The sequence below is a fragment of the Micropterus dolomieu genome, linkage group LG12, assembly GCF_021292245.1.
Source record: "Micropterus dolomieu isolate WLL.071019.BEF.003 ecotype Adirondacks linkage group LG12, ASM2129224v1, whole genome shotgun sequence".
Taxonomy (NCBI): Eukaryota; Metazoa; Chordata; class Actinopteri; order Centrarchiformes; family Centrarchidae; genus Micropterus; species Micropterus dolomieu.
Genome location: NC_060161.1, coordinates 27,228,508 through 27,249,315, shown reverse-complemented (window position 1 = coordinate 27,249,315; position 20,808 = coordinate 27,228,508). Strand labels below are relative to the sequence as shown.

The following is a 20,808-nucleotide window of genomic DNA, read 5'->3' as shown; positions in this document are numbered from 1 at the left end:
GGCGTGGGATAGGGGGCTACGCTGTTGATTTAACGCAGAGGTAGAAATTGCACTTTATTGATGAAGAAGGTTTCAGGAATCTTAGGATGTCTCACACAGCAATATTTAATGAAACTCGCTTGAGGAAAATGGCAACAGCAGTACTAAGTGGGAACACAGTGTAGTGCTGAAACCAACTCTGAAGATCCCTTTTTGGTCCACAATATTAATCCCTTTTCTATCCCTCCCTATGGAGTCTGCAATGTGTCCCATACAATGTGATTCTCTACCGGCCTAAATGTGCGTAACCGTCTTCTTGAATGTTGACTTCCAATGACAACCTACTGTAAGTCACGTTGTAATTAGCACGTCAGGTGTAATACGTTCTAAAGGGGAGGCAGTCAGCCTGTCTGAAACAAAATAAAGCTAGTCTTGACATTGGGTTGAATAGATAAACACCCGCATTTGCCCGATGTCAGCTGGGATTGGCTCCAGCCCCCTGCGACCCTGTATGCAGGATAAGCAGTTGATGATGGATGGATTGATGGACCTATGGAGTCTACAAAGTATCCCATACAAGCTCATTCACTGGCCTAAATATGAGTAACCATCTCATGGATGTCTTATGCTCACCTAAGTCACATTGTAATAAGCACGTCCATCTCATAAGCACTTCCTTCACAGAGTTCGGGTCCCTTTCAACTCTGCACTCAAAGTCTGTGGTTTTATATGCTTGTTTGCATTTGATTAATTACTTTATCCACATGTGTGCCTTTTTGGACCAGTGGCATTTCACATTTTTCATGTCTGTCATTCCTTTTAGTTAATGATGCGCTACTTTCAGAGAAAGATAAGCAGACTCTCAGACAGAGTGTACCCAAACACGATGCTGGGCTTTGGTAAAAAACACCTTGTATCTTCGTCAGCTTTTCATGAGTTACGGAAAAAAATGTTTTCAGATGTCCCCATGATTTTCAAACATTAAGTGAAGGAAATAGCATCATTTTTAACAAATTTGGAGATACATGATTTTCACAGGACAGCAATAATGTTGGTCCATTTGACCTGTTAGTGTGTGGCCACAAACAGAGAGGCACAAGTCCAAGTCAGTATGTCCAGGATTGTTGCTTCCTTTAGGGTAATATCGCATGTGCATCCCCAGGTCATGTTAGAATCATTTGTAAAGCTAAAGTATGTCAAAGGTCACATGCAGCCTGTGATGCTCCAAAGCAACAAGTTAAACTCTGTCGCTCCTCTCTGTCTGTTTGGTTGGCTAGACTGACACAGCTGTCTTGATAAGGCTGAATTCTGTGGTCCATCTATTCAACCCAAGGTCAAAATTAGCTTTATTTAATTTCAGACAGGCTGACTGTCTCCCCTTTAGAATGTATTCCACGTGACATGCTAATTACAACGTGACCAAGGTGAACATTAGAGGTCAACGTCCAGTTGACCTTGTATGGGATACATTGTAGACTCCATAGGACAGTAAAGGGATCAATAATGTGGACCCAGGAGGGATCTCCAGATTTCCTTCAGACCTTCTTCATCAATAAGGACTTGACAGGGTTACGTTCCCTTTCAACTCGCTCTGCACTCATGGTTTTATGTGCTTGTGTGCATTTGTTAGATTAAAGCCCACAGGCCTCAGTGAAGAGGTGTGTTTTAAGCTGGGTTTTAAAGGTTATTATAGAGGAGGCAGAGCGGATGGCAAGAGGAAGCTTGTTCCAGAGTGATGGTGCACTGATACAGAAAACTCTGTCACCAAATGTCCGGAGCCTGGAATTAGGGACAGCAAACAGGTCCTTGTCAGAGGACCGCAGGGACCGTGACTGAGTGTAGCGATGGAGTAGATCTGTGAGGTCCTGAGGTGCAATAAAAAATAATAAAAAATTGTTTTTATTTCAATAAGCTCACCTTTTTTTTTATGTAAAATCTTGATCGGCAAAGTTACGAGAACCTATGATTGCCAAATCAAATCTAGTTGAGCAAATAATACAAAATTTTCTTCTGAAATGTAATGGAAAAATAAGTGCAAACAGACAGAAAAAAGAAACACTCTAAAGTGCTTCTACCTTCCCCCATAGGCATGTTTTAATCAGCTTTTGTTGCAGCAACTCATGTAGAAGATGTCGTTTTTTGGGGCTTTTGTTCTCATTACATTCCACACAGTTGCTTCTATGTTGTTTAAACTGATAACAGTATGGCCTGCAGCTACATTTACATTTCAGGCACTTGACTGACACATGCCAAGACTGAACCTGTTTTCTCTAGTCTCTGTAATGACAAGTAACAATGTTACTGAAATGCATGAGGAAAGGTACATGAAGTTCTGTGAATTAGTAAATTACAGCTGTACAGTTTAACTTGAAATAACTGTATTTTACATTGATTTTTTTGGCCCCTTGAGGGCAGCATATTGACATATTTCATCTTTAGTTGATGTGGTAAACAATATCATTTATATGGAGTTCTGCTTGTGTCCAAGGTTGTCACTTTGTGTTGAAAAGTGGTGGGGGCATCAGAGGCTCAGATTAGGCATGTGATGAGACACATTTTTAACACTATTACCCCAGAAAATTGGAGCATTAAACACTTAATTTCCTGCATTCTGGAGACATTTTCTGTTCCAATTTATATTGGAAATGTCTTTATTTATATAAAGGGAAACAAACAAATTCAACTGGCAGGTGACAGTTCATAAATCTAAAAATATAACAGAATATAATACTGGACAATGCACATTTGTTTCTTCTATATTCAAATTGCATTGTATGTTTTTGTATAGTGCAAATAAACCTATCATTTGTTAGTTAACTTTTTTTTTTATAGAACATTTTTAACAAATGCTTTCAAAAAGTGATGGGGACAAAATCAGACATTTCAAAATGTGGTTGGGACATGTCCCCAGCATCCCCAGTGTAAATGACACCTATGTTAGTGTCCACCTGATGAATGTAAGTCCAATATTCACTCTCTTTTCATGTCTGTTTTTGGTCTCCACGAGCTCCTTAAGTAAATTATTGGCTCTTTGGCTGATAAATGCTCCGCTATGTTCATCAGCAAATAGTGTCTGTCTGCCGTTTGATGCTGAGCAGCTAGTGTACAAGTGGGTTCTGAAAACAGGTGCCTGCTGCGGCCAAAAACAGTAAAGTTGTGGGCCGTACGCCGAAGCATGTGTATGTCGTTGATGACAGTAATTTGTCAGGCATTTGAGGAGGGTCATGCTGTTTGACAAGCTTGCGGGTGCAGTTCAGTTCATTGTGATAGCCTCTATTTATGCACCGCATTGAAAGGAATCTTTCTAGGTCACTGTGTCAGGTCATACACCACCAAAAACACGCCCAATTATAACAACATGCATGTTCGTACATACTAACATGCAATACCCACACCAATACAGCATGTCAACTTTACAAAAGAATGCGTTCAGAGACGCGCCTACACGCACTTCCAGATTTGTGAGTTTCGTCAGCTAACACCTGATAGTATCAGTGTTTTTGTTTGTCCAGATGTGTCAGTGTGCATGTCTAACAAACAAATACACAGTTAGTTAAGGTTAACACACTGTTACTGTCACTACATATGCACAAATATTTTAGGGTCTAGTGATGTGACAAATAAATGAGGTCAAAGAGGTTGTAGTCAGTACAATTGTTAACTAAGTGTACATTTGAATCTTACATATACAGTATATGAAGTATTTTCTTTTTTATATATTATCCACAAACTGAACAAATTTGCATTTATTTAAATGGAGTACAGTATGTAAGGCAATGACTAACCTGTAGCTGAAATTAAGTATGGTTTAATATTGTTTAACGATTTTTGACTTATGTATATAAAGTATGTTCAACTATAATTTCAAGTAGGTCAGTGGTATGTTAAAATTTGTGTGACACTTAAAGCCTTCCGCAGTGCAGCCACATCACCGTCTGCTGGAAATGTAGGCCTCTTTAGAAAACCCCCCCCCTGTATTCTAAAAGTATTAACACTCGTGTATTGTTCAAATTCACTACCCTTTCGTTATGTTCGTGGCTGAAAACAGCCACTACTTTAAACTGCTGTAAAAATGTATCAGATAAATATTTTTTAAAAATTCTTTTGCATAAATCTATTAATCAACTTCAGTCCTGATCAAAACTACTAAATGTTTAAAAAAAAAAAAAATCAGGATTTTAACTCTTTAATTGCCAAATTTATAAATGATGTCACTGATTTGGGAAAAAAACAACACAAAATGACTTATTTTCAATATAAAATGTAATTATGGACTGGATTTGTTTTTACCTTTTATCACAGTCTTGGACATGTCAAAGATTAGAAACAACATTGTTTTTGATGCATTGTTAGTTTTTGTGCAGATTCAGATATCAGATTTTAACTTTTTCTCCCTCATTTACTGTTCATGGCTGTTTTTGCCCCATTGACTTCCATTATAACCACATTTTTTTATTGCAAAGCCATGACACCAGATAATCATGCATTTTTGAATGTTGTTGGTTTTCCCTGTTGGGAAGAGGTAAAAATTGTAATTTTTACTGTTGGTAACCAGGTGGCTCCATTAACCCTTTATAGGCCTGTGCAAAATAACAAAACAAAAAAAAAAACACTAAGCATCTGCATCAGATATATGAACACTTTATTATGAACCAAAATGCAACAACAACTTCAAATAAACTGAACAATGGTTCAACAGTTGAGGATGGATGAAGAACTAAACAACTGAACAAACCACAAACTCTGTGTGTGTGTGTATTTTCAGTCTTTCCAGCAGGACTTGCAGCATATCACTTGGTGCTCTTTGCAAGTGTGTCCACCACAACGGATGCAAGTGCTGACTGTTCTTTTTTTTGTCCTGTGCAGCACTTGCATGTTCCCCTCTTCCCTTCTGAGCTGCTGGTGTCTGCTGGTGTCTGCTGGTGTCTGTGGATTTGTGTCTGGAGGGACAGCTGCAGGAGACTGAATCTCTCTCACCAGTGCAGCAGCAACTGGTGCGCGAGGGAGGTGCTCTCTCCTCAATATTGCTGCAGAGACCAGAGAATTTCCCAGCTTTTCTAGGAAAAGCCTTCTCTGAAACAGCTTTGCCTGACTGACTTACTTTGTTTTTGTTTACTCTATGTAGTTCTGAGAGCTGAGGTGCATGAGTTCTCACACTCACTCACACACACACACACACACACACACACTTTAATATGCTATTATATTCCATATAACTCCATGTAAAAGCCAGAAACTAAGCTTTATTTTTGCACAGGCCTATAAAGGGTTAATGGTGCCACCTGGTTATCAACAGTAAAAATTGTAATTTTTACTGTTAAAATTACAATTAAAAATTAAAAAATACCTACCTACCCTACATTTTTACAGCAGTTTAAAGTAGTGGCTGTTTTCAGCCACGAACATAACGAAAGGGTAGTGAATTTGCCCACAGTGTACTGTTGAGTTTTTTAAATTTTTCAAAGCAATTTCCCAAAATATGTGTCAAAATAAGATTTGTCACCAAAAATCATTCCATTTGCTGAAACACAGAAAAAGTTATGGCCAAATTAAGACTCAAAAATACCCCTTAGTGGCTGAAAACAGCCACAACAGCACATAACATTTTGTTACTGTACTTGCTTTACAGTCATCTGTGCACAAGGTCGTGCTGTGGTAAAAACTTGTTGTGTGTTATTCTTGTTTTTCTTCTTTTTATAAACACATTACATAAACAAAGATTATTCCTAACATTTGTTATGTGTAGTTACAAGACCTCACCAAGATAACATGACATAATGCAGATTAAAATGAAAGCTTTTTTGTTACAAATAGTACTTTGAACAAAAAGAAAAGCCGATTGCTGTGTTTTGTGGCTGTCAAAACACTTTGTTGCCAACTGGGGAGTTGCAGAGTGCCCTCTGGTGGACAAACTGTGCAACTGTTTGTTTATTGTCATTTATCTGTTGTTATAAACACAGATAGGCTACACAGATTTATCTGCGATTAGCTCATATCGGTCAAAAATACTGGCACACAGATTTATTGGTCCGACTCTAGTATAGGCTAAAGTCTCTAATCACCTGCTTTTTAGTTACTTGAATTAGTTTTCTACCTGCAGAAGTTTTTCTAACAGTGTATGGGCAGGTAGGTAGACAGGAAGATAGGCCAACCAATCATTTCATTTGGACCGACTTAAATGATTGGTGGTGCTTATTACAGTCCTGCCACAGCCACAGGTACCGGATTTTTTTTCTTTCATTTTTGTGTCACGGTATTTGATTTATTGATTGCTGCCAGGTTGTAAAGAGCAAATACAACAAAACTGGGTAGACTGCACCGACATACATTCATACGCTGGTTGGTGAGGCTACCATGGGTGCCAACTGCTCATCAGAAAGAAGATGATCATTCACACTCACCGATGCAGCAGCCTTCAGGAGCAACTGGCAGGAGAATTGAAACACATTTCAGATACCAGCTAACAGTGAGTTCACAGTACTTTTGTATATGGTATTATTTATTTAGACTTTGCTTCTAGATCATTTGTTTTGCCAATCCAGTGTGTGCAGATATAATATACTACACAAGTTACTCTGTTCTCCCGTGAACCCAGTCACTAGTCGTCAGTTAAAAGTCACTGCATTTTATAGGCGATGTTTACATAAATACTGCATTATTTTTGTTTTAAAATCAGTACCCCAACAACTTTACTGTTTTGCCTTTTTAATTTAACATGCACCACTACATGTAAATATCATGAATATTCAAATATAGACGCTTTCATCAGATGCGTTGCCAAGGTGACGCACCTGGCCCAAAGTCAACTTCCGTTCTGTTTGTTTATTAAAGGCTTTGTGTTTACTGGCTAATATGGTGAGTGATATTCAGTACAGTGTTCATTCATTCATTTATTTGTGGCGGCCCACCACATTATCAGCGCTGACCACCACATATTGATTCCCGTATATTTTTGTTTTTTTTACTATTTAAGATGGGAAAACTTGTATTTGATTGCAGAGCTGCCGGCAGCGCATATTCGCTCCTCTCTCTCCCGCAAACACATTGACAGCGGACCAGTCTGCGTATTGAATGGTTAGTATCATGAACACCGCTGCACAAATCTGTCCAATATCAATGTCGGAGATCCCCCCTGCGCCGAGCTCTCCCCAGTTACGCTGTCATTCTGTGGGAAACTCTGCGGTAAATCAGACTGGTCGGTAGAAAAACATTCTTGTCTCAAATTTTTGTTCAAGGGGTCTGCTAGTGTGACCTTATCACATTTCAGTTTGGCCAAGTAACGATTCTTTTCTTCGACTGGCAGCTAAGGTGATTTACTTGTTATGAATTGCTTGCGGAAGTCTGCCGGAAGTTAAGTTTGGGCCAGAGTAATGCACATGTGCAGTATCGTTTGTTTATGTTGTTACCGTTGAAAGCGTGTAATTTAGGGCTGACCCCCAATACTTGAAGATTCGATGCTGCGATGGGCGGAGCCTGATTCGACAATATTTCTGATGATACACAGAGCAACTTTTAGAGCAATCGTGCAGGGTAATGTTGCCCTCAATGATAATGAGTAAAGTTTATAAGTATAGATATTTTAACTCCGTATGAGCCCTCTCCTGGCCTAAGATCTTCTGGCAAGGGCCTCCTGTCTGTTCCTGCAGCCAGACTAAGAACAAAACTTTTACCAGAAAGCATATCCAGATTTTATCTGAGCTGCCACTTGTTTTACTATTCCTGCCCTACCAGTCTTATCACTTTGTTTGCTTGTCTTATCTTCCTTACCTCCAACTGAACATATTTGTTATACTTTATTGTTATCCTTGTTCTTATATTCTGTATTTTATCCCCCTGTATCTTTTACCCACGTGGTTATTTGATTTTGTATTTTATGTGTGATTTGTTGTGAAGCACTTTGTACTTTGTTTGATAAGTGCTATATAAATAAAGCTTATTATTATTATTATTATTATAAAGTTTACTACCGTAATCCCCTTCCCCCACCACTCCGCCACCTGCCCCGCACCGCCGCTCTCCGTTCAAAACATAGTCGGACTTGTTCCTAGCAAGATTGCCCAGCAACATTGCTCAAAAAGTTGCCCGTGTATCATCAGCTTTAAAGTCGAAGCTTCGCAATGAAACAAGGATCATGTCATTTTGGCAATATGGGGTGCTCAATGTCTGATTTTACATAGAACTACCATGGTTTTCTCCCAATAAGTTAATATATAGCCTATTACAATATACATTTCAACGTGAAATGCTGTAAATAAACACGTAAAAAGAATAAAACTTTCAATAAATGTTTTTGAAGTACGTGAATAAATCCAAAATTGTAACCCTAACCCTGGGTCGTCAGTGCACATGTGTAGGCGTAGCGTGCATGTATGAAGGGGCAGTGGAGAAACACTTATGGAAGAGACGGAGCCCCAGCTTCATTGGTGTTGTGCCGAGTTGTCCGGGATTTTCGGATAATTTATCACTGTTGATGAACCACACAAAGAATATTTTAAAAAAAGCCGGCTACTTGAAATAGACCTGGGAGGAACCGCGACGTGCATGCAGTTGTCGGCAGCACGAATGGTGGACACATGATAGAAAATGGTCGACAATAAGCCTCAGTTTAGCTTCGGATCGCAATCGTCGCCCGCGCACATGAAAAACACACACGATTTGACTATCAGTCGACTATAGGCAGGACTTGGCGATTCTGATTGGACTTAGCCTGGGACAGCCCAAGTACAATTCCTTTATGCGTTTCTTGATAATACAGGATTGTTCTACTCTTTTAAACCTTTAAGATAGTGTATAGCTACTTTTGCATATACTGTCCATTTGGGTCACAGATTGTGCCTCTAAGTTATATCACAATGGTGTTTCTATGTGTGGTTTTGTGTACCCTCGGTTTCCTGTTTTGTGATCTGTTTGTGTGCGTTCAAGGGGAGCTGACAGAAAAAAGACACACGCATGCAACATCATTGCCACAGTATGTCAGACACAGCGTAGTTAACAGGAGTAACCTGGTTAATGTTTTCAGTAGAAAGCACTTTGAAACGTAAGACAACACAGAAACTAAAAACAAAGATTAGTTTTTGTTATTGGATAATCACATGTATGCTCAGAGAGGAATAGCCAATCAGACACGTGGCTTAGACCTAGTTTGCCCCATTTTTCATGCTTTAACAAGCAATAATGTTGAATATATTGTTTACTAGTTAACATTTGCTGAATTGGCACTTAATAACTAAATAAAAGTACTGCTGAGGCTGACAAGAATGTAATTAGTTTTCAAGGTCTTTTGCCATGAAACAGAATATTGGACAAATTAAAATAAATGTTCTTATATATTAAAAATAGTTGTTTAATTTAGTATATACATATGCTTTTTAAAACATTTAACAAGTAAACAAAGTATTCTACAGCTAGTACCATGTAAAGATATTATAATGTGTCTCTTTCAACATGACTTGCAGATATACTCAATAGATATAATAAAGTAACCAGTAACCCTGATGCTTTGCCCAGTACGTTTGTCTTCCGTTTTGTGAATTCAAGAAAGGAGAAGTCGATAAATTATTGCGTCAGTTATCACGGTATCTTTGTCGCATCTTTTCTTGCTGTATCACCAGTGCCCTGTTCTTTGTAGGCTAATTGTGTAATAAAGGAAATTCAATTATCTAATACATGTGGTGATATTTTTATAAACTGATTACACAGAGAAAAGGAAAATTTGGTGTCACTAATATTACATCGTATTTTACGAAAACTTATTATTATTATTATTATTACTTGCAAATTATTGCATCAGAGTTTTCACTGTATCTTTGTCACATATATTTCAGAGAGGAGGGTTTCACTTCATGAAGTAGTCACTTCATGAAAGGGTTTTATATTTAACAGTAGAGGTCAGATTGGGTGCCACGATGGTACAGGTTAACAGGTCGCCTCACAGCAAGGAGGTCCTGGGTTGTCAGAGTGGAGTTTTCATGTTCTCCCCTAGGTTAATTGGTGACTCTAAATTGCTCTTAGGTGTGAGGGATTGAGAATAAGAATGAACAAACGTCTTATTCTGCACCTTAGCTTGTTGAATAAGCGACCAAACAAACATTCACCAGGGGAAAGTGCAGTCAGTTTGCAGACTAGATATTAAAGTGCTACATTTATTTAGTGCAAGCAAGTAACAGAGAGGTGGATGGTGGGCGTGCAAGACACAGGTCCACATCCTGAGTCCTGCATGTGGTTAGGTTTAGGAAATAGAGGTTAGGGTAACATTGTGTTAAATTTCAATACACTAAACCTGTCTTCAGATATTTTCAGTGTTTAACCAAGACCGTGATCTTTCCCTTACCTTAGCCACGTACTGTGGGTGCCTGAACATAACCATAAAGGTGTTTGATAACGATGTGGCTGCTATGAGCAGATGCTGCATTGCCAGAGCAAATATTGTAGGAAAACAAATGAAATACTTTGTGTAGTTTATTAATATCTTCAGTATCAACATGCCAATTAAAATAAAATTAAACTTTGTAAAATGGCAAGCCATGATGATGTTTATATTTGTGAAGTACAAGAAAATAAGTGAATGCCACAAATTCACAAAAATCACTCATACATGCCACTTAAGAACAAACCATTGTTCATACAACTTGCACCAAATTCTGCACACTGAGCTCTTTTCTTTGTGGCCTTTTTGGTAATAGATTAAAACACAGTACAGCCTAAGATAAAAACTGTTCTTGTTTTGCACTTTTACACAGGAAGGCCAAAAAGAAGAAGATAGTTCTGCAGCAGGTTTTCTGACTCTTCTCTTTCCTCGCTCCACCTCGTTTCTTCTGTCTTTTATCTCATTTATCCTCCCTTCACAAGTATTGTTGACTTGTCTGTGTTTCTTTATTAAAGGCAATTAACATATGTAACATCTGTATCATATCTACCATGAAGATGCTGGCTGTGTCTGCACTTGATTGCCCTGTAATAGCTCTGGCCAGAGCTGATGGTGCGTGTTAATGCCAATGCTTTGAGTTGTTTTGTGTGTGTATGACCATTTTGTACACATGCAAGTGCTGATCCCAGTGCTATTGTATGGTTTGTACACATCCAATTAATATAGTATGGAGACAAAACATGTGGGAGACACGGGACTATACTGTAAATCCACATTTGGTATAAGATGACCAGTAATTTACAGAGAAATGTTTAAATTTACAGACATGCATTGCCTTTCTTTTTTTTTTCTCAGCTGGCCAACAAGTCAACATCTTGCCGCTGGCCGCTGTTTCCAATATGTCCCAGCCACCCTGACCATAGAGATTCCTTGTGTAACGCAGAGGCATGAAGTACCTGTCAGAATTAGGAACACTGGTGAACGTGTGTTCGTGATTAAGACTTGTCTGTCTGTGTCATCAGTCTCCTATATAACCTGAAGGCTCTATATTTTTCCACATGCATTACCGCTGCAATGCTACTTATGGAATGAAGCTACATGTGACATAAGCCGGAGCTGAATTGTCTCTTTTTGTTTACTGAATTGTATTGTGTTATCTTTTTAATTCTTTATGCACCAATAAAAGGCTTAAGCACTCAAAACAAGCTTCTTATATGTTTTTTTAATCTGTGTCAAATCTGCACTTTTGAGTTAGGCAATATGTCAAGATACAGATCAATATGTATTTTACTGTCTAAACATTTTACCGTTACAACATTCAGACTTCCCAAAGAACTTCCCATTTACAACACCATGTCAGGGGCCATCTGGTTTGCCCAACAGTGCCTGCTTAATTTGAGCAAAATGGAACATCCTCATTTTATAGATGCTCAATATGTAATGTATGTAATAATAAGAATATGCTTATTGCCACAAATGTCATTTTCCAAAGTGCTCAAAAATTGAGGTAGAATAACTTGTTTATAAACATTATATAAAATACAAAGGCAGGAAGAATTCTAAAAAGACTGATCAGATTATTTTATTTGACATGAAACAAATCTGTTCCATTTTATGATTTATATTTCCTATAAAACAGAAATCCAAATAAATACAATACAGATTTGTTTGTCTACATTGCTCATGACAATCTGCCCTGATATAATATTTGTATGTGTCCCTCATTGTCCCTCAAGTTCTGCAGCTGCCAATAACATCCTGTCCTGAACTTGATGCTTTCACTCCGGGCCTCATTTCATTTATTTAGCTGACGCTTTTATCCAAAGCGACTTACTCTGGAGCAATTAGGGGTTAAGTGTCTTGCTCAGGGACACATTGATGTGTCACAGTGGATTCGAACCTGGGTCTCTCACACCAAAGGCATGTGTCTTATCCATTGCGCCATCACCGACGTTTCAAGGCTGAGAAAAAGTTGACTGTTGACCAGAAACCTGCGTTGTTACAAGTGTGATGGATTAAGTATGAAACTAAATGATGTGTTAATACTGAGGCTTCCATGTTCCCTCTTTCACCTGTAGCCTTCTAACGTGAGTCTGGTTTGTGATAAAAGGCCCAATTTCAACACATTTTCCTAATGTAAATTGTGAATATTGACACGTTACGATGACAAGCTAAAACAGACGTGGCATATGAACTGACAGATGAAAGATGAATAAATCCTCCGAGCTCTTTTTCAGTCAGACCCACAAGTCATGTGTTAACCTCATCTTTTTCAAGCTTGCACCTTGTTGGTTATTTAATCATGTTTCATTTTCTTGTTTGAGTAAACAGTGCTCTGTGCTTTTCACGTCATTTGTTAAATTATTCCTTCACAGTCAGCTGTGCAATGAACATCCCTCTAGTCCTGCTTAACAAGTTTAAGTGAGCCAATATGGCCAAATATGAAATAATGTCTCCGTATTTGCGGATGACTGATTTCTTTATATTGCTTCCATGAGTGCCTTCTTCTTCTTCCTCTGTGTCTTCTTTGGGATCTCAGTTGTGTTGCTGTTGTTGTTGCTGACGCTGCTGGCTCTCTTCATCTGGTACATTATCTTAGCTGCCTCATCAGACAGGGTCTGCAGGAGGAAAGAGGTTACAAACTAGAGTTCTGTGACACAAGCAGTCCCATACGTTTGCCTTGTTTAAAGGGAACTTTGATTTTCAGATCGATTTAAAGTAGTAGATCAATATGTTGGAAAATACATTTATTCAGAGTTAGATAAGAAGATTGATACTTTAATTTCTATCAATATGAAGCTAAAGCTAGAAGCTGGAGATGGTGGAAACAGCCAGCTTCACTCTTGTCATTTGACTTTGTTTTACTGATGAAATTATTTCACCGGACACTCTTTAGTTTTAAGGAAAGAAAAATCTCAAATTACTGAAAATGAATTTATCGCTTTCATTGATATGAACGAATGAAATGGTGAAATGTACGATTACCTGGGATTCTGTGGTGATGTCGTCACAGATTGTCGTCATGGTGTCCATCCAGTTGCCATAAATGCTCTCTTCCTTTTGGATTGGCCTCTGCTTACTATGTGAAAGGGGAAATGCAACAACAACCAGAATAAACACAAACACACACGTTTGTTCCTGTATCCCAGTGGAGACATTTGCACACAAAGTCTGACCCGTCTGACCTGTTGAAAATGGGCTATTTGAGTTATGAAAATATACTGTGCTTTTGATGGATGCAAAAAAAAGGGGCAGAAAATAGAACTTGTTCTGAAAACTTTAGTGAGGGATGAAAGTTTCAAAGGTGTGTAAACGAGCAACAATTTCAGACAAAAAATACAGACTTGGTGTGAAAAGGCAAAGTCAAAAATCAACAGTTTATGGTAAAAAGGAGTGAGCTGCCAGGTTGGCACACATGCACGCACCCAAACACAGTCAGAGTCACCACAATTGTGAGCTGACAGGTCTGGGTCCCCACAATGTGATGTAAACCAAGGGCATACTACGGGTAAGTGATGATTTTCAAACTTTCAAATAGTGATTAAATTATAAAAATATATATATATATTAGCTTATGTGACTGTCATCTTGTCTGAAAATAATTCCTTTTTTTAATGGTGCCTGGTAGAAACATGATTTCAGAGGTCAGAGAGTCATACCTGATTTGGTTGAGCAGGTCTTGCTGTGCTTTTAGTTGCCTCTGTGCTTCCTGCACTCGACCCTCCATGGTTAAACTGGCACAGAGCTGAGCACAGTGAACACCAAGCACCGCCATGTTGAGGCTACCAGCCCAAATCCGGCTTCAGACAGAGGACATGAGAAATAGACAGATAAAATAACACAGCAGAATGCATTCACAACACTCAAGTTTCAACAGTGATATTAAAATGACACCCTTATATATACACTGCATATACATGGCAAAGCATTACATTTGAGTATAACCATTCCAAAAAAATAAAAGATTCATACTTCTCACTAGGGCTGGGCAGTATGGCCTAAAATTAAAATTATGGTATAATTTAAAGCACAGACATTGACGGTATGTATCACAGGATAATTACTTTTCTAAAAATTTCAATACAAGATGACTTGAGTATTTAACTAACTAATGTGTCAACTATGACAGTTTTTGATCTTTACTATGGATACAATCAGGTCAATACTGCAAAAGTATTACACAGCTCAGTATTCTACCCTATAGTGTTATTTTAATTTTTTAAATTTTATTATAGCTTTATTTTACCAGGCAAGTTAATTAAGAAAGGGGAAAGGGTGCTGGGATATAAATAAAAACATAAAACAATAGACAGAGGATGCAGGACAACACAGTCCCAACAACCAACCTTAAAAACTAGGCACAAGGACACAAAGAGACCAGATGAGAAAATAATTAAAAGACATAAGATAATCTACAGAGAGTAGATGATGGCACAATTGTTGAATAATAAAAACAATCTAGATAGAAGCAGAGCGACATATAACAGCACATGAAGCAATTACAGTTTTCTGTAAATGAGTTGGTGATTTTGCCTTTAAAAGTGGCAGTGGTGACTAGAGTATTGTTTACCTGCTGATAGTAACTGGTCGTTGTTCGGTAATGATGCGAGTGACGTTTTGTTGGTCTCTGGTCTTGAACCTCAGCTGGAGCTGAAATGGGAGTGTTTCCTTCTGGAGACACACTGTCACACACATTGACACACATTACATCTTTGCATAACAGTTTATTTTATACTATTAATTGGATTTGGACGTTGGCTGCTCTGTGAAGCACCTAGTGCCAAATTTAATCAGTTAAGTATGTTCAATTCTTTCTATTTCATTTTATGTGCTCGTTATGGCAAACAGAACACACCACTGGGGTGTGAGTCCCCACAATGTCAGTGGGCTGCCAGGTCATGGTCCCCACAATGTGGTGTAACCTATCTATTGAAATTTATTTTGTTTGGCCAGTAACACCGGTCTTACCGTCCATAAACTCTGGCTTTACAGCAAACTGGACGGTGATCTCCAGCCCCTTGGTCACATTCCCTATCTCTCTCACCAGTTTGTGATTGTTTTCATCCTCATATGGAAAATACCTACAGAGAAAGCGAGAGAAAATAGTAAAAAAAATAAAAAAAGCCACGAGCTAGGTTTCCCAGGTATAGATGCAATGAATAGGAAAGGGAGAATTTATGAACAGAAAGCACTTAAATTAGTATTTTGGCATATTTATAGCTATATAGTTATACAGTATTTACACCAGACTTATAGCAGCATGGACCACGGACGTGGATTATTTTGGTATCTATGTTCTCATCGTTGGTAGGTTTGAGACTGTCCTCACCAGAAAAACAACAATACAGGTTGTGTGTGCAGCACATAAATATGACCCATATTTACATCAGTAGCAAAGCAGGAAGTCCAGTGATGTATTATAAATAGGGAGAAAGTCCAAAGAAGGAGGCAGGATGGGATGGTTGGATGGGTCAAACGCCGGACATACACTTGAGAGTGTTTGAGTTCCATGTGAAACCAAATAAATGTTATTTTGAGTTTTAATTTACATAACATTACTGACTGACCTCCATCACGTGACTTACACAATGTACTTACTTTAACCCAAACCACAGTGTTTTCCTAACCCTAACCAAAGTTTTGGAAGGCATGGAAATACTCCACTAGATGGATAAAGCAACTTATGTTGTCGTTTAGGTTGGTGGGTTTACATATAAAACAACCGGAAAAGTTCCTGTTAATGTATTACTGTTGTCAGTCCTCACTCACACTCCATCAGAAGCTAACAGGGTTGCAGTGACTCCTGTTGCAAGGACGTTGTCGATGGAGGCTAACTGGATCTCTTTTGCAACAGTACCGATGTCCACCATGTTCACCTGTGCAGGAAAGGGAACAGAAATATATACAATGAGTTTTACAAGTCAAGATTATTCATTCATAGCATGTATTATACATAATTAGATTGTTTTCTTTAGCTACTATACCATACACGTGTAATCTGTTTTGCTACATCACACCATGCTATAGCAACACACACATTTCAATACTTCAGTCCACATGTCGTGCATGTCTTTAACCAGGAATCTTAGAGAATATTATATGATCCTACTCACAACTGCACTATTAGGGGAAAAATAAATGATGAACCCATCTCTATGATAGATTAGTAATCACAAACAAACAGCTGCCTGAATGGAAATCAATCCAAACAAGACTAAAAGTCGACTGTCAGACTAGCAGCTCTGTAAAAGGTACTTAAGCCGCTAGTATACCCAATCAGAAATGCACGTTAGATGGTTGAACTTCTACCAGTCAACATTAAAAAAACATGTTAAAGAACAGCAATCTTTGGGTCCACTGAAACTCCAAAAACCCTCGGACACTACAGAGAAACCAGGACATGTTTGTCAGCAGGCCTTTGCAGTTATACTCTAGACCCACCTGCGTGTTTACAGGTGGACAGAGGTTCCTGCAAATCACTCGGGCGCAAGATTTAAGACCACTTCCTTCACTCTGTTCAGTCTCACTCTCATCTCATCTTTTCACTCAATTACCTACTCATTTCTCACCGTGTAAATATTTAATTAAAAGCAATGGTAAAAAGAAAAGTCAAGTAAAGGTTACAGATCGTTTCAGTTCAGTTGCATTCATTGAAAGTGTTCCTCAGTGCTAGCAATTGTACTTATGTGAATGTACGTGCGTGTCTCACCCTTCCTCCAGTAGCATCAGCAAGTCTCCCAACGTCAGCCAAGCAACAATCTGTCCCTTCAAAAGTCATTACTGATATTATGACTCTGGGAGAAGAAAAAAAAAAAGAACTGATTTAATTCTATACTTTTGATTTAATTAGATTCATTTACACAATAATGAGCACATGCATTACAAGCAAGGCCATAACATCTCCGTATCAATACATTCTGTTCATCATACAACTCTGTGTGTGTGTGTGTGTCCTCACCCACTCCTAACAGCCTGTTGAGCCAGTTGTTTGTAGAAATATTGAGTAAGTGGAGAGGAGCACAGAGAGGGAGTTAGCTCAATCTCACCAAGTCCGATGTTGGCGCGGCCGTCAGTACACAAAATCACCTGCAGAACACAGAAGATCAGGAACTCCATTACCCACAAGTCTCTTTGTTGTGTCTTTAAGTTGCCCGTCCACACAGGCGGTTGTCAAATGGCGAGCATCATTGTAAAGATGGGATGGGAGATTCGGCAGATCAGTAGCCTCACTTTGATAAAGTGACACATACTCAAGATAATAAATGATAAAATCAGGAAAGATCGTGGCTGACACCAACACGGGACAGCAGTTGCTTCAGACAGCCAACTCTGTTCCCATCTGCAGCTGGCCTGATCAACAAGGCCCGGGTCCCCCGCGGACACTGACTCTCATAGCAGCATCATCAGATCTGATTACTTAAAAGTACTTTTTTAAATACTTTATTTATATAGGTTTATGTTTATTGTTGTTGAGCACCCAGTCGCAAAAACAAATTCCTTGTATGTGTAAAATCAATGTGGCAATAAATCTGATTCTGGTGGTGCATGTAACCATGTTGAAACAAGTCACTCATTTTGGGTTTGGAAGGTGTAGCCAATGTGTAAGAAAATACAATATAAACATGAAATATAACAGGTATGCTGGGAATAAGTGCTGGTTCACTGAAGACCAGACCTAAGCATTTAAGGGTGAACATGTTATATCTTGTTCATTTAAATGATACACAAACATTAGTGTAAAAACTACAAGTAGCATTTTTAGACGGGATCGTGCGGCGGACCATTTCTTGCCTGGAAATAGTAGAAATAGTAGAATCTTCTCGTTTAATTCCCAGCAAGAAAGCAAATAAGCGACTTTACCAAAATATCATCCTATTCCTTTAAAATTCTTTACACTCACCTTTGACCCAGGGTACCTGGATGCCATGGCAACTGAGGCTAATGCTGCAGGACCAAGACAAGTAGCCCCATGTTCCCTGAGCCTGGATATACAGAAATAATAAAAACACAGATTCAGTTCTGTACCAAAGGGATGGTCTACAGAGCTTTTAACTTTCCACCTTGGCCGCACAAACACACTTACTCTTTGACACTGTGTATTATTTGGTTGTAGGTCTCAGCGATGCAGTGAGGGATGCTATAGGCCACACCCTGTTGCCATATATGGTCGTAGTCGACCAACGCCCAATCCCTGAGAGTGAGTGGAGTACTAGTACCATCACCGTATATTACAACCTGTAAGGAAGGTTAGAGGATCACAGGGTATTAAAGCATGACAGCATTTATATTAGAATAGCACAATTTTACCTCCAAGTAGAAAAGCTTCAAGTAATTTATATTTTCACAGGGAATCCCAAGTACCCAAGATTGAAAAACTCTACTGTAGTTGGAGATATTGTGGCATTTTCTTCCCTTCAGAAGAAACAATCAGGAAGTCTTGCTTTTGATGTGGCAGGACGAGTCAAGTGTTTTCTAGTATATTTAATTATTTTTGTAGGTGATTCCTGGGTGTCTTAACTGTCAGTATTGTTCTGTTCCTTGTTTTTTAAAAGGTCTGTCTTATGTTAAAGGTGTCTTGAACATTTAAATGTCTTTAATGTCTGGTATATGTTCTTGGATTGAGGTAATACTGAGGTAATGGCAGGTCTAGTTTTATCTTATCTTACATTTACTCATTTAGTTACATTGCTAAACATGTGTAAACCTCTTAGTTCAGTCTCATACAATCTTTAATAGTGACCTGTCTTTAGATTTTACATTAATTATTTAATTTTAAAATGGAAAACATTATTTCTCCTACCTCATCGTTGAACGTGACCAGTGCCACTCTCCTGTGGGGGGACTGCTGCAGCAGGGATTTTAGCGCCTTCTGCAGGGCATCCTGCATACCCTGTGGAAAAAACAACCAAGCAACAGTTAAAACGAGCAGTAGTTTTTAATACCACCTCACGTCAAACATGTTTTATTACAATGGGTAAAGAGTGTATTCAGCCCCTTAGCAGTTTAGTAGTGAACCACACAAACAACAAATCAACATCTCACCTCTAGTCTGGATATGTATGCTGGAGATCCACTGGTTGAAGGAACCTAAAGTGGAGCAAACATGTTAGAAAGATGATACGTATAAAGATTTATGGGGATCATTTTACATAGACGTATTTTTCATTTTAATGCTCATTTGTTTTAACCACTGATAATTAAAAAGTATACCTCAAACAAAAACAAAAGTTTTGACAGTATAGAGAAACAAAGTGCATTACACCAAAGATAGGATGTGTGCCCACACACACACACACACACACACACACACACACACACACACACACACACACACACTAAATACGCTTTCCTGTTATTTCACTGCAATACTCTTGAGTAGGTGATGAACACTCTTGAAAGAAAAACAACATCTTAGATACGTTGACTTTCATGGGTGCTGGTGCTTTAAGGTAGTATTTTTTTATGTAGCCTCCAAACAAACTTTGCATTGTTACTGTGATGTTTTCCTTTCTTGAAATTGTTGGTGAAGTTTCCTGGAGGTAGCGTTCCTTCCTGTTCAGCATATAGATGGTATATAAAGAAACATGGTGGCTATTACTGCTACTACTAACTAACAAAGTTTTAAAAGTTACTAGTCACTTTTAAAATTAAGATTTTACATTATAGGCTATGATATAAATATATAAAGCTCATGTTGATAAACATTATACCAGTGCTTCCAAACATTATTTGCTTACAACCTCTTACATAAAAAGCAGTGTGGTAGTCGTGGTGTCACACCATGTTTCAAATTTCTGTGGGTTGTTAGTAGTTCCACCAAAAAGACATTTCCCCTCTGAACGTCTGACATTGCTTCATTTAAATACGCACACACACACCTCTGTAGTGACACTCATGCTGCCAGAAATGTCCACACAGAACACCACCAGTGTGTCCTCCAGGTTTTGGTAGTCATCATCACTCTGATTCGGCAGGTAAAGGTCGTCACTGTGAACACCTGTACGCTGACCAACACACACTCTGTTCACGCTGTCGTTTATGCTGTTTTCATATCCGCAGAACTCACACACCCAAACCTGGGGAAGAGGAAGAGAAGGGGAGTTGTTTTATTTTTATTTTGTTTAACCCCCTAACCCCCCTTCCACTGATTAATAAAACTATACCTCAAACAAATAAACAAAGAAAAGTTTTGACAGTGTAGAGGAAAAAGCTCACTGAACAAAAACTTGGCAAGTACGTGACTGCAGAAAGGAAAAGGTGAAATAAATTACCACTCACATTCCTCTCTGTAGAACTCAGACATGACAAGGCAGCACTACATTTCCCACAAATCACTGGGCTCTGAAAACACTCCAGGATTGAGGCTGGTTAGAGACGGAGAAATAGGTGTCAAACGAAGAGTGGAACAGGTGTTTGTGTGTGTGTGTGTGTGTGTGTGTGTGTGTGTGTGTGTGTGTGTGTGT

The 20,808-nt window shown here is 38.6% G+C and overlaps 1 protein-coding gene and 1 long non-coding RNA gene across 3 annotated transcripts in view; one reads left to right on the top strand and one right to left on the bottom strand.

Moving 5' to 3' along the window:
* Positions 1-5,950: 5,950 nt before the first annotated feature.
* LOC123980774 lies at positions 5,951-11,547 on the top strand. Of its 2 annotated transcripts, XR_006827555.1 has the most exons (4): positions 5,951-6,105; positions 6,259-6,445; positions 10,861-10,957; positions 11,201-11,547. It is a non-coding gene; the product is annotated as an uncharacterized LOC123980774 (long non-coding RNA). The 2 variants fall into 2 exon arrangements; XR_006827554.1 differs by lacking the exon at positions 5,951-6,105 and having other exon boundaries at positions 6,123-6,445.
* Positions 11,548-11,903: 356 nt separating this feature from the next.
* si:dkey-9k7.3 (circularly permutated Ras protein 1) overlaps positions 11,904-20,808 on the bottom strand; it is a 13,922-nt gene continuing 5,017 nt past the window's right edge. Inside the window, exons 9-18 of the mRNA XM_046065317.1 lie at positions 18,429-18,580; positions 18,246-18,327; positions 17,304-17,431; positions 17,055-17,139; positions 16,115-16,221; positions 15,314-15,426; positions 14,916-15,027; positions 14,005-14,145; positions 13,331-13,424; positions 11,904-12,963 (exon numbers count right to left, since the gene is read on the bottom strand). Coding sequence (XP_045921273.1) covers positions 12,826-12,963; positions 13,331-13,424; positions 14,005-14,145; positions 14,916-15,027; positions 15,314-15,426; positions 16,115-16,221; positions 17,055-17,139; positions 17,304-17,431; positions 18,246-18,327; positions 18,429-18,580 — 1,152 coding nt within the window. The 3' untranslated portion in view covers positions 11,904-12,825. The remainder of the gene's footprint in view (positions 12,964-13,330; positions 13,425-14,004; positions 14,146-14,915; positions 15,028-15,313; positions 15,427-16,114; positions 16,222-17,054; positions 17,140-17,303; positions 17,432-18,245; positions 18,328-18,428; positions 18,581-20,808) is intronic.